Here is a 13,891-nt window from a genome sequence, read left to right as displayed (position 1 = left end):
AATACAACTGTGTAACATTTAATATCGCCATTTCTATTCATATTGTGTGGCTGTGTGTTATCTACGTATTTTAAAACCGTGATTCTCCTTCCTTTGTTGTGGTTCCTAATTGTCTTAGTAGATTTCCAGGATGTTGTCATGTTATGCGATACTCTGTGCGGTAGGGGGCGCTCGTGTCTACACTGCGTTATGAGGTTATTTTGGGCTCTCTCGAGGGGAAGGGGAAGAGAGAGAGACGAGAATGCGGATTGTTCTTTTGCTGCCTGTGGTTCAAGGTGTCGCACTGATGGAAAAATAAATATAAAACGCCTGTTCATGCGTCCATAAATCCAAATCAAGTCCGTCGAGTGGAAATGGTTTGATTTCGTTGTAATAAGAAAAAAAAAAGGCGCAACAACAACAACAAGCTCGTGTACGTGTAAACAGCACGGAAATGGACTCTTTACTTGGTGTGTGTGTGTTTTATTAAGAGTATGGGATTCGTTTGCATGAGTTTTCGCGTTGAAAAGCAGCCGAAGAAGGAAATTAAACCGATAAAGACCTATAACAAAGAGTCCGCGTGCATGTCTGCAAATCTCGCGAGAAGGCGCGTGATTTGAGCACTTGGTTTGACATCCGAACTTTGTAATTCTGCTGTTTGGTTTGTCGGTTGCTCTCACGACGAAGTGGATCCGAAACCTGTCGGGTTTGGTTTATCTGTGTACTGTTTACACAGGTAACTAAATGCGCTATATCCGTGTGCAATTATAGCGCTGTGACTCAAAATATGAGTCATTTCAGACGGTATATCTAACCCGGTAATTAGCAAGCTAGGTAAGGGAGTTTCAGCGGTGCGCGCGCGGCGTCCAGGGAAACCTGTGGTATTATAATCGAGGATGACGAGGCACATCATGTCGGTAAGTGTTTGTTTTTATTGTTAAAAAAAAATAATTTAAGATATTGTTTTGTGAAAACTTTTCTCTTGTAACCGTGTGGATTTTGAGTAGAATAGCGACGCGTTGTTCCTCAGAATGTCCCCGGTTAGCACCTCGAGCTAACTGCATTTGATTTGACTAACGTTAGTTAGCGAAAGCGGGCGGTTAGCATTAGCCAGTTAGCCTTGTGGGGGAAAAGAAAAGAAAAAAACGCTGTAGTATTATAATTGCTTTTTTTTTTCTTAAATAAAAAAACATATAAATATATTTAAGATTTATTGATATCTATTTACAGGACTAGTTTGTAGTGAAAAACAATTCCTTAAAGCTAACGCCAACCTTTAGCAAGAGGTGCCTAATTAGCAAGTCTAGCCAGGCTCATAGTCATATAGCAGTCCATTTAAAGTCCACTGCTTCGTTTTGGGCTGCGTGGTTCGGGAAATTTGATTTATTCTCCCCTGGTTTGTTTGGACCCTTTATTAGTGATCAGATTGAAGCGAAAGACTGAACTTTTTAGCCGCACATAGGCTTAAGTACATGTCTGGATTTGTGATTGTCAGTGTGTCATCTAACAGCTGGTTTACAAAATGCTTGTGTCGAACTTTTTTTTTTTGTCGGCCGACTATTATTATTATTATTATTATTATTATTATTATTATTAACATTAGCATGTTTATGATTGATTTACTTTGTAAAGCTGATTTGTTAGTGTCAAAACATTTTAAAAAGCGTGGTGTCACTTTTTGTTGGTGTATAGTACAGAAGAGAGATCTCTCATTCAAAACGAAATCTGTCTAAGCAGTTCCTGTCCTATACTCTGACATCTCATTGTTAAACTGCTCTTATCTTTATTATGTCTTGTTGGGCTAGATACATGAATGCATGTGAGGATTTTTTGGACAGATAATCTTTCCAGACCTGTCTGAAGTCATATTGCCGGAGGACATCTCGGTAATCGTGATCTGTTCGGTTGAAATGATTTCTTTATAAATCATAGAGATGGGTGGGTGTGTTCAGGATGTACACATTGTAGTCGGACAAAAATTAAATGCTTACTACATGTACACCGCATTCAATTTTAATTCAACCTGTTTAAGTGTTTTGTAGGGTTTCTGGTTGTACAGGCCAGTAGCAGGTTACTTGTGGGTCATATGACCATAATGTGTACGTAGGCTAGACCTGTTCTAGGAACTCACCTAAAATTCCCTTTTAAACGTAGGGGTTTTACATGCTTGAACTCCTTTTAAATGTTTTATTGTTCTGCTTTTTAAACTCTCTTTAAAAACCTCTGGTTTCAGATTAGGAATGATAAAAGAGCAAGTGCTTCCTAGTCTGACTATACTGAAGGAAACGTGAAAAACCACCTTATCAACAGGATATGAAGCAACCTTTATAAACGTATGTGTATAATTTATTTATTGTGTAGTTCAACTGGGGCCATTTCTACTGCTCATTCTATAGAAGGTAAAATATGGTGTAATCTGTTCAGATACAGTAGCATAGTCTGTAAATATTATATGGCGGATTTAAATGGGACTAAAGTCCCAGAGATACTACAGTGATAATCACATTACCCTGCTTCCTTGTAAAACTAATCCAGTCCAAATAGGGCTTTGCTTGCCTATTCTTGGTGCCTATTGATATTGAGTTGGAGAGAAATGCTGTATAAATTACTTATTGGTATTTGTTTTCTCAAGACTATAAATTCTACTTTGTGTTACAGTGAAACAGAAGCTTGGATCACGTTTGGAACCTTGTGCAACCTTGTTGCTTAAACGTGCATGTCAACTATTACAGCCGGCCTTTTAACGTCACACCTTATGTTGAAGGAACGCTGCCAACGTTTCCCTGTACAATGGATGACCTAAGTTTAAAAGCCTGTGTGCATTATCAGGTTGTGCTAGACTGTGAACTGGTCTCTCCCTGCTTCATTCACAGTGCTCTTCCAGTGCTTTCCTCAAGCCCTTTAGTTTGTAAGAGCATTGACTTCATTTGAGCGATCGCCCAAAAACGTAGCAGAGGCCTTTTAGTGTTTCTCAAAACGTTTATTCAAGTGTATGGAAGTGATCTCGCCCTTGAGTGTCTCTTCACTCTGTGAGTGGAGATATGTCTGAAAGTTTGAAAGACAAGATGGTCAAGTTCCTGTCCCCTGCTTCGAAGAACACCAATGGCTCCAACTCGGACACGCAGTTGGGTGAACGGATTGGTCCCGAAGTCCGCCGCCGGCACCATACCATGGAGCGGGACTCGAAAGCTGAGCACCGATTTGTCCGGCGCAGTGTTGTTTGTGACTCAAATGCCACAGCTTTGGAGCTTCCTAGCAAAATGGTTTTCCTGAATGTACCACCTGATTTTCCAACTGCCTCCACTGATGATAACATTAGCGAGATTAAAATCACCGCTCAGCCTGAGATCGTTCCGCTGACTGGTGAGCCGGTCGTTGAGCAGGTGGAGGGAGCGAAAGATGGCATTCATGAGGAGATAGTTGCAGAACAGGAGCCTGTGGTGTCAGCCAGTCAGGTTGAGGAGACGAAGAAAGAACCACATCTGGAGCCACAGAGTAAGCCATCGGAGCAGGAGTCGGGCAGTGGTGTCGGCACGAAACAGGAAAATAAGGAGGAAGATGAAGAAGCCAAGGCGAAGGCTCGTGTGGATTCAGGGCAACAGCGTGAGCCTGAGAAGAAGGACCCAGAGGACATAGAGGAGGTGGAGACGAAGGCTGTCGGCACGTCACCCGATGGGCGATTTTTAAAGTTTGACATTGAGATTGGACGTGGCTCATTCAAGACTGTGTATAAAGGACTGGATACAGAGACGACTGTGGAGGTGGCATGGTGTGAACTGCAGGTAAGCCATTGCTTTGTGCCATTTAATCTCTGACTCTGCTGGTTCAGCTTGGGGATTTATGTTGGTGTTTTCAGTGTGAGACATGAAGAATATATTGGAATTGCTTGAAATGTTTGCTCGTACCTATTCCTATATATCCCAAAACAAAATCTGAACCATAATATATATATTTTATGTAGGTTCTGTTACATTTTATGCCTGGTACTGTCAAGCAAACTATTTCTTTCTTTCTCTCTCTCTCTTCCTTCCTTCCACCCACCCACCCACCTGATATGAACATGGACTGTGTTAACAATTATTTTCTGTAGTTATACTGGAAACAGAGACCAGTAATCACAGAACTATATAATGCTGATCATGCAAGCATGACAGTTCTGATAAGTGCTCAAGTGACGCTGCAGACCACAGGGCAACATCCTGCTACTGGAAACATTGACTTGTGACCCGCTTCTCACTATTTGCCTTTATTGACATCCTGTTTCCGGGCTGAGAGAGGAAATGTAATCGACACTTGTGAGAATTTTGCTCTATGAATGCAACACACTAGTGCATGTTGAGAAAGTGGGTCAGAGTCTCTTCTTGTCAGGGTGAACAGCAGCTCTGTAGCTTGTCGAGGCTTGCATTCACCCCCTCTCTTCCCCTCATTCTTATTTCTGTTGCTGCTGGGTAATGACAGGCTGTTGCATGTGGTCACATGAGCTGCATCTCTGCTGCAAACAGCCTTCAGGTTGAGCCAGTTTGGAAAATGCGCTGAAACAAAAGCTGCAGTATCTATTTCACTCTCACTCTTGTGTGTGTTCTCTCATACTCTGCTTTCTCCGAGGCTCTTATTTCTTGCACCCTCTCATCTTTTCTTCCCCTCCCACTCATCCTGTCTTTCTGACTTTTTTGTCTGTCGTTTTATTTTGTCTACCATTTCCTTTGATATGTAGCAAAGTTGCACTAAAATGAATAGGCATCAGTACCAGAAGGCAAAATACGTAAACTGCTTGTGGAAAACGCTGGCATACTTCCATCCCGTATCTCATGTTGCACATGACACTTTTGAATAATATTTAGGTCTGAGCACAGGAAAAGTTTATAAACAGTTTCACTTCTGCTGTCTTTTGGAGAAGTTTCTTTTTGTGCTTCTGAATCAGTTTGGCTTTTAAATAGCTACTGAAAATAAGTGTCAAGACATTCCTCTTGTTTATGCTGTGTGCTTCCATTGCAATTCCTTTCTGTCAGCAATGTAAGAAATCATTTTGCAACACTAGCCTTGTCTGTCATAGGTTTTTTTTTTTTTTTTTAAACTCGAAGTATGAACTTCCGTATTCCAACACATTGTGCTCCTCTGAATGTTTTGCTATTAGGAATGCCTTATCTGAATCTAAGAAAGACAGGTGATATAAAAGCACTGTGAATTTCAAGTCCATGCCACACCTATCAGGGCTCGAAATTCGCGGTGGTCCGGTCGCCCGAGGCGACTTAATTTGTCATCTCGTCTCGTCGTCTTCCGCTTATCCGGGACCGGGTCGCGGAGGCAGCAGTCTAAGCATGGAAGCCCAAACTTCCCTTTCCCCAGACACCTCGGCCAGCTCCTCAGGAAGAACACTGAGGCGTTCCCAGGCCAGCCGAGAGACATAGTCCCTCCAGCGTGTCCTGGGTCTTCCCCGGGGCCTCCTCCCGGGGGGACATGCCTGGAACACCTCCCCAGGGAGGCGTCCAGGAGGCATCCGAAAAAGATGCCCGAGCCACCTCAGCTGGTTCCTCTCGATGTGGAGGAGCAGTGGCTCTACTCCGAGCTCCTCCCGAGTGACTGTGCTTCTCACCCTATCTCTAAGGGAGCGCCCAGCCACCCTGCGAAGGAAACTCATTTCAGCCGCTTGTATCCGCGATCTTGTTCTTTCTGTCATTACCCAAAGCTCATGACCATAGGTGAGAGTCGGAACGTAGATCGACCGGTAAATTGAGAGCTTCGCTTTTTGGCTCAGCTCCTTCACCACGACGGACAGGTAAAGCGACCGCATCACTGCGGAGGCTGCACCGATCCGCCTGTCGATCTCACGCTCCATCCTTCCCTCACTCGTGAACAAGATCCCGAGATACTTAAACTCCTCCACTTGAGGCAGGACTTCTCCACCAACCTGGAGAGGGCAAGCCACCCTTTTCCGGTCGAGAACCATGGCCTCGGACTTGGAGGTGCTGATTCTCATCCCAGCCGCTTCACACGGCTTAATTTGTCATCTGGCGGGTAATTCCTGTCACTAGCCAGCCCGGCTGGCTAGTTGAAAATAAAAAATATATATGAAGCAAAGATTCAGACTAGGGCTGTGCGATATATTGAATATACTCGATATATCTCTGAAAATTCTGTGTGAGATACATATAATTATATCATAACTATCGAGTATTTTATGGTCATCTGCCGACTTGCGTTTGTTTCGTGTTTGTTGCGTTTGTTTAAAACCTTTTCCGGTGGCTTTCTCCCTGTCCTTCAGGCAGTAACGCGAGAGGCTGCCTAAGGGTAAAAAAAAAAAAAACATCACGCACTCGCCAACCAATCCCGGGGGACATCCCGGTGCTGAAAGGAACTTGTGGGAAGATTTCCTAGTTTCGGTTTACAGCGCTGACTCAGTTCGTGCAATCGCTGGTGTTACATAGGCTACCGTGTGCTGTCAATTTCAGCAACAAATTAAAAATGGAAGCGGATGAATTGGTTCCTGAAAGAACTAGTAAGGGGTCAGTCATCTGGCATTTTTTTTGGATATCGCGAGGCGGACGTGGAACAGCAAATACCAATTTGTAAAGTGTGCAAAAAAAAACAGTATCAAAATACTCGGGTCTTGAAATAAATGCACATTAGTCATGAACAATGGTAACTACTCTCTTTTGTGTTATTTTTGACAGAAGTAAAATTCACACATGAACAAATTTTGGCGAGTTGATTTTCTGTTGGAGTTTGCATGTTCTCCCCGTGTCCGCGTGGGTTTCCTCCGGGTGCTCCGGTTTCCCCCACAGTCCAAAGACATGCAGGTTAGGTTAACTGGTGACTCTAAATTGACCGTAGGTGTGAATGGTTGTCTGTGTCTATGTGTCAGCCCTGTGATGACCTGGCGACTTGTCCAGGGTGTACCCCGCCTTTCGCCCGTAGTCAGCTGGGATAGACTCCAGCTTGCCTGCGACCCTGTAGAAGGATAAAGCGGCTAGAGATAATGAGATGAGATGATTTTCTGTTTGGCTAGTTACTTTGGAAGGTAACTAGTCCGGCTGGCTGGTGAAAAAATATATGAATTTCAAGCCCTGCCTATCACTTATCCATATGAAGCCAATCAAACTTGTTTCGGAACATTAAAGTTTCAGTGTTACTAATTTGAATAAACTTGAACATTAATGCACGATAAATTAATTTGCCATAGAACATTTGTTTCTCTTTAGCTTTCAGCAGCCTGTAAAAAGAACTCAGATTTCTTGTTAAATTTATTACAATTGCACTCCTCCCCCCCTTTTTTGTTTTTTGCGTTTTTACAGAGCTGTTAGCGCGGTGTTACATCCACCTACAGTGAAGTCACATGTATTCCCGCTATTTTACATTATTGCACACTCTAACCTAAACAACAGAATTACAGCTAGGAACAGTTAAGAGGTTACGCAGCCTGATAATTGTGATTTGTATTGAAATTTATCATCACATGATGTCTTTACTTACCTTAGAATGAACATTTTAGCAATATGCTTGCTATTGTGCACGTTTATCACATAAACCACCAAAGTGGATAATGGTCACTGAAGAAACTCATGAGAAGGAAAAATCATAATTTTATTACATTTTAATGTTTCAGATTTGTTTCGTTTACCCATGATGCTAAAATGTGAGCTCAATTTGTTTCTCCATACAATTTGATTCAAGAACAGATTAACTTCTTACTAATCAGCAATGTGCAAGGATGTGTTGTCAGTGACAGAACTTGGCAAAGTACAGACCAACGCAGCACAAATGCCCTGTATTGAAAATGCACATTCAGCATTGTTCAAGCAGGGAAAGGAAGTTGAAGTTTCTTTTATGTGTTTTGGTCACACTAGTCCGTAGTGGGCCATTTAAAAAAAATTCTACAACTGAGCTCCTGTATGGCACAACAGAAAAGCATTTGGTAGACGAGTTTGAATCCAGATACTGACGCCACCATCCATTCCTGGTAGTCTAGAGAGCAAATTTGGTCATACTGTCTAGGTGGGAGGGATGGCATTACTCTCTCCCCTGTCAGTCATCATGACATGAGTCTATTGTGGGCATCTGTGAGGTCGTATGCATGTGGAAGAGGATAGATAACACTTTCCTCTGAGTACGTTATGGTGCCATGCATGGAGAGGATTTCATGCTGCCTTGAAAAACAAACGTGAGTATGAGTTTGGTATGTGTGGGGGGTAGTGGTAATCGGCATGACTACAGTGAGCAGCACACAGAAACCGTGCTATGTGGAAATGCAGTGCATCCAGGACAGGCTGGTGTTGAGGCTAGGCTTTTTTTTTTTCTTTTTTCCTTTCTTCTTCCTTTTGTCTGCTGAGCACCTCTCTCCACGGTCCAGCCATTGTCTTATTACTATGTGCCTCAGCCATGGCAGCATTGTGTTCGTGTGGTTAGCATAGTATGACCGCCTGTCCTGTCAGCTATTTCGTCTGATTTTGAGTGACTGTCTCAAACGCAATTTTAGCATGTACTTTTCGAAAAAGAAAATGAGCCGAAGGTGGCTGTTGTATTTAGATGTGGTGTGGCGTCGTTAAATCGTGTGGTATGTTATGTAATCCCTTAGCATTGCTTTTCTGGTTAGTGGTTGAACACGACAGTGAAATGATTTTGATTTTCATTGAGGCGCATCCTCTTTGTGTCACACACTGAAAATCAATGACGGCTATGCATTGGATTTCCACATGGCATGTGGAAGAGGATGGATAGCACTTTCCTCTGAGTACGTTATGCTGCCATGTGTGTTGCTCATTGGGAAACCGTGTTATGCTGGTTATTCTTCCCCTCATACCAAAATCACGTTTGAATTTCAAGGGGGCATGAAATCCTCTCCATAGCCGTGTGATGTAGCTTGAGCAGTAATTCTAAAAGATGTAATGGATGGCTTCATGTGTCTTGGAGGTAGCACATGTCCTTCACCCGGCCCAGTTGGTAGCTGTCGTGTGATAAATGGAAGCTGGATGGTGTGTGGGAATTGGCAAATTATCAAATTAGGGAGTATGTTTTTGGAAAATGTTTTTATGAGATAAGAGTACCTCAGAAATACTGTAATGTTTACCAGGATGTTATATTTTGATAAAGTAGTATTTTGTCTGTGCATATACAAATTATTACCTCGCTTTAAATCATGATCCCTTTTACAAAGTTAAACTAAAAGGGGAACGAATTCCCTCTCTTCTATCAACACCAGTATGAGGCCCAGGATTGGGCCAAGGCTTCAGGCTGAGGAGTTTTTCATACTTTTCTGAGTGGCCTGTCTTGACACCAGGGAAGCATGCACGTATTCTTCTGGGGTGGCACTGTCGCCTTACAGCAAGAAGGTTCTGGGTTTGAGCCCAGCAGCTGGCGGGGGCCTTTCTGTCTGGAGTTTGCATGTTCTCCCCGTGTCTGCGTGGGTTTCCTCCAGGTGCTCCAGTTTTCCCCCACAGTTCAGACATGCAGTTAGGTTAACATGGGGCGGCCTTGGGCTGAGGTGCCCTTGAGCAAGGTACCTAACCTGACTGCTCCCCTGGGCGCTGTAGTGTGGCTGCCCACTGCTCTGGGTGTGTGTGCGCGCGTGTTCACTGCTTCAGATGGGTTAAATGCAGAGGATGAATTTCACTGTGCTTGAAGTGTGCATGTGACAAACAAAGGCTTCTTCTCTTCTTCTGTGGCTGCTTCTGCAGACCACAAATGGCTGTAGATGTCAGTGGGACAGGGTTCACAGTTCTCCCTCTCCACTTGCATTCCCCCTCCCAACATGCTTCTATTTGCATTGTGATAGTTTCTTGCTGGTTTCAATCGTTTGAAGTCATTGTAAAGTTGGTGTTAATGTTCTGTTTGTAAAATAGGACTGGGGGCAGGGTGTAATACTATTAGCTTTGGGGGATGTTGTTTTTGGAGGACCTCCAGAAGCTGGATGTTTTTCATTCCAGGAATTATGGGTAACCTCATGGTGAAAAGTAGGTCGTATTGGGGGAGCTTTGAGTTGGTGAGAATCTGGCACCATTTCAAGCATGTTTCTGCTATTTGGAGATTGTGTATGTATTCCAGACCATGTACCATATTCTGTTCATATTAAATGGTTGGCAGTACTTTTGTTTAATATTGCCAAGCATTCAATTTAGAGGACACTTACACACCCTTATCTTCTAATGTCACGTTTTTTAAAAATGCCTTTCAGGACCGCAAGTTGTCCAAGTCAGAGCGGCAGCGCTTCAAGGAGGAAGCTGGCATGCTGAAGGGCCTGCAGCACCCCAACATCGTGCGCTTCTATGATTCCTGGGAGGCTCCCTGCAAAGGGAAGAAATATATAGTGCTTGTGACGGAGCTCATGACATCTGGAACCCTGAAGACGTAAGAGCACTTTTTTTTTCTTTTTTTTTTTTTAAATCCGTACCCTCTCAAGACTGGAAATGTTTTGGCAGGAAAAGTTATTTATTAAAATGAAATTTTAATATTTTTAATGTCTGCATCCTTGGGTTTAAAAAAAAAAGTTTCCCCTTGCCAATTGTGGTGTTTGTTTGTTTTGTTTTTTTCTGCAGGTATTTGAAGCGGTTTAAGGAAATGAAGATTAAAGTCCTGCGCAGCTGGTGTCGGCAAATCCTGAAAGGGCTTCACTTCCTTCATACCAGGTCTCCCCCCATCATCCACCGTGACCTCAAGTGTGACAACATCTTCATCACTGGGCCCACTGGATCTGTCAAGATTGGTGATCTGGGCCTTGCTACTCTCAAGAGGGCTTCTTTTGCCAAGAGTGTCATAGGTACGACCTCAAAAACCACCACATGCCGTTTCTTGGTCCTTTTTGTGTCAGCTCGCTATGCGGGTTTGCTGGCAGGAAGAAGAAAGTTTGTCCTCTTCTGAAGTTTCTTTTCTTTGGCTTCTATAAGTGTGATCCTTTTCTTTTTTTTTAATATCATTGTGGTGCAAAGGCAGACCACAGTGTTTTCTGTGAGCCCCCAAACCACAGCAAACCAGGGCCCCTGCTTCTCGCTCACGCTGTCTCTCCACACGGGACTCCCCTCCCTCCTCTAGGTCCAAAATTGTTTTGTTGATCATATTATTCTCAGTGTTTTAAGAGGCCCTTATTTCAGGTTCCTCCAGAGAGTAAGTAGATTCTTAACTCTCTTTTTGTCAGTGATGTGCGTAGTTGTATTGTGGCTTGTCTGCAGGCAAACCTGATCATGGCAAAGGGATAGCACAAAAGCTAGAGGTGAGCCCTGGGCTTTCAGGTACCGTTCTGAATGATCTTTGTCCTGTGGTTTGGATATTGGTGGTCTGTTTCTTCAATGAAATACGTAATGATGCTAATAACTGTCATTTTTCTCTCTCAAGGGTAGATCTTCTGTTTTGATTTTTTTTTTCTCCTTACAGTGTCTTAAGATCCAAGCCTTAATCTCTCTCCTCATTTCCTCTCAGTTATAGACTTAGAGTCCATTTATCATTTTAGGAAACTTTAGGCTCTAACCTCAGATCTCCCTTATTCTACTTTAAGGATTATTTAGTGTACTGCGGTAAATGCAGAAAATGGGCCTGGTAAGTCAACCAGTACAAAGTGACACATTACAAATCTAAATCAATTCCAAATATAAGTTTTTCTGTGTGAGGTCTTTGTTTTATGGGTAGCTTTTTACTGCATAAACTAGTGTGCAGAACCTTACTAATGAGTGACTAGCTATGGAATGTTATGCTTTATCGATTTTAATTTGCTCTTCCTTCTTATAGGTATCAGAAAGGTAAGTACCTTCAAGGGGATTTGCAACAGGCTAACGAAACGTACTTAGAGTTCTTTCCATAGCTTGGATTTTAGCTTTTTCTTAAATTAGCAGCCCTGGGCTATTGACTGACCATAGACTCACCTCAGACAGTTCCCACTAATCTGTTTGGCTAACATTTGACTTGATCTTAAACTCTGCTTTTGTAAACCTTTTTGAAGCCTAACACCTTTACTTAATGTTAAGACCACCCCCACCCCTTCAGCAAACTGAGCTTGAATTCTTTGGTCAGTCCAGGCCTTTTGGTAGGTTCTGTACTCTAGTTTTGTTTCTATAGCCCTGCCCTAAAGGCCTTACACTGAGAAACTTGGGCTTCTTATCATGACAGCCTAACTGAGAACGGTTTATCCCCCTCCTCCTCTTTTTCGCTTTCTATCCCTTTTTTCGCTCTCCCTTCTCTCTCTCTTTTCTCACAGGTTTCTGGAGAGGTCATCTTCTGCAACATCACCTTCCTCTCTCCTCTTCACGGAGAGGGTGTTATAGGGAAATGAGAGAGAGAGTTCTGAACCGTTCTTTTGATTTAAGGTACCCCTGAGTTCATGGCGCCTGAGATGTATGAGGAGAAGTATGACGAGTCAGTGGATGTCTATGCCTTTGGGATGTGTATGCTGGAGATGGCTACTTCTGAGTACCCGTACTCCGAGTGCCAGAATGCGGCACAGATCTATCGCAGAGTGACCAGCGTAAGTGCCCAGCCTTTTGCTGGAGGAGAGGGCCATGTGTGCTCGTCCTCCTCCCCTCTCCTTTGCTCCATTCTTTTAAATCTTCCCCTTTTTGGCCTTTTATGAGGCATTTTCTTCACACACTTTCCCCCTCTATGAGTGGTAAGTTATATTTTCAAGAATTCCAGTCTAGTTATGTGCAACACCATGTATAGAAACCCAAAATGAAATCAGTATGCGCTAATATTACTTTGCACTGAATGACTTTGCTCAAAATGAATGTAAACCGATCCTTAAAAACATCATTAGAGAGCATTTTCTGAAATCTCAACTGTCATTTTACACTATCTGAGGGTACCAGATTGTGTGTCCAGCTTCATTTCGTTTTGTTTGTTTATTTTTCCCTTCGATCATAGGGAAGAAATGTACAATCAGGCTAACTAGTGGTGGTAAAATTTTTACTGTAGGTAAATAAAACACATCTTTAAAACATTAAATTGTGAAAGATTTCTGTACCAGTACAGAAGTGATTCCAGCTCCATAAGTGTATCCTGGCTGGGCTTATGTGGTATTTATGCAAAAAGTGAAAGGAAAATTAGCATCAGTAATTGTGTATGGTGTCGGGCCTAACCAATCAATCTGCGTGGTTATTGGCTGAGCAAATTGCCGATTAAATTGGTATTGGCATTTTTAACTGTGGATATATGCAGGCATGATATTTTCACGATTTTTATCGGAATTCCGATTTTTTTCTCCTCCTCAAAAGACTAATTTTTCCAGATTTTTTTTAAAAAAAAAAAATCAAACTTCCCATCCTGGAGCAGATTTTATTTATTTAATTTTATTTTTATATAGAGAGACAGAGAGAGAAAAAATATGGGAATTGCGCCCAGTATCAATGTTTTATCATGTTTATCAACAGTGTGGCAACGCTTATTGGGTGAAAAATCTGGCAACTTGTAATTACCCACCATTGCAAATAAGCTGACAGTGATTGGCTGGGCTAGATGGAAGTTGCAGCATTCATCTAATGACAGCGTTTCTAAGATTCACATCTAACGGAGCATGTAAAGTGCACCAAGAAGCCCTAGCCTTGAAATCTAAGAAAGTTTTGGTGAAACACCATTTAAGGCTGAAGGGAAAAATGTTCAATAAAAATCTGCAGGTACTAAGGTAGGCTACTTTTAGGTTCATTTAACTTCAAAAATATTACTTGTCAATTTTTGTATGAATCATAATCTAAGTGTGCAAAAATCATTGTGCTGTAGTGTGTGGCAGTAGTGGTATGAAGGTTTGTATGCATTAGGAAATTGTGATACATGCAAGTGTTTGCATGTACTGTAGACTCATCTGTGTTGGTAAACAACATTTATAGAGAACTTTTTTGTTCTAACACACAAGGACTCTGACTTAACTGAATTTTCAACTGGCTTACTCCAGTCCTTGCTGGACAGTTAAAAGTTCGGGTAAGTCCGAGTCTTTGTGTTG

The 13,891-nt window shown here is 42.4% G+C and overlaps 1 protein-coding gene across 4 annotated transcripts in view; it reads left to right on the top strand.

Moving 5' to 3' along the window:
• The first annotated feature begins 221 nt into the window (after nt 1-221).
• The window catches only part of wnk1a (WNK lysine deficient protein kinase 1a), a 30,959-nt gene continuing 17,289 nt past the window's right edge, over nt 222-13,891 (top strand). For 3 of the 4 annotated variants that reach the window (XM_060928187.1, XM_060928188.1, XM_060928185.1), the window contains exons 1-6: nt 222-896; nt 2,213-2,312; nt 2,638-3,761; nt 10,148-10,320; nt 10,509-10,729; nt 12,267-12,424. In XM_060928187.1, coding sequence (XP_060784170.1) covers nt 3,021-3,761; nt 10,148-10,320; nt 10,509-10,729; nt 12,267-12,424 — 1,293 coding nt within the window. In that variant the 5' untranslated portion in view covers nt 222-896; nt 2,213-2,312; nt 2,638-3,020. The remainder of the gene's footprint in view (nt 897-2,212; nt 2,313-2,637; nt 3,762-10,147; nt 10,321-10,508; nt 10,730-12,266; nt 12,425-13,891) is intronic. The other variant, XM_060928186.1, reaches the window with a different exon arrangement.

Source organism: Neoarius graeffei, chromosome 8 (assembly GCF_027579695.1).
Source record: "Neoarius graeffei isolate fNeoGra1 chromosome 8, fNeoGra1.pri, whole genome shotgun sequence".
NCBI classification, from domain to species: domain Eukaryota; kingdom Metazoa; phylum Chordata; class Actinopteri; order Siluriformes; family Ariidae; genus Neoarius; species Neoarius graeffei.
This window is presented reverse-complemented; position numbering and strand designations above follow the sequence as displayed.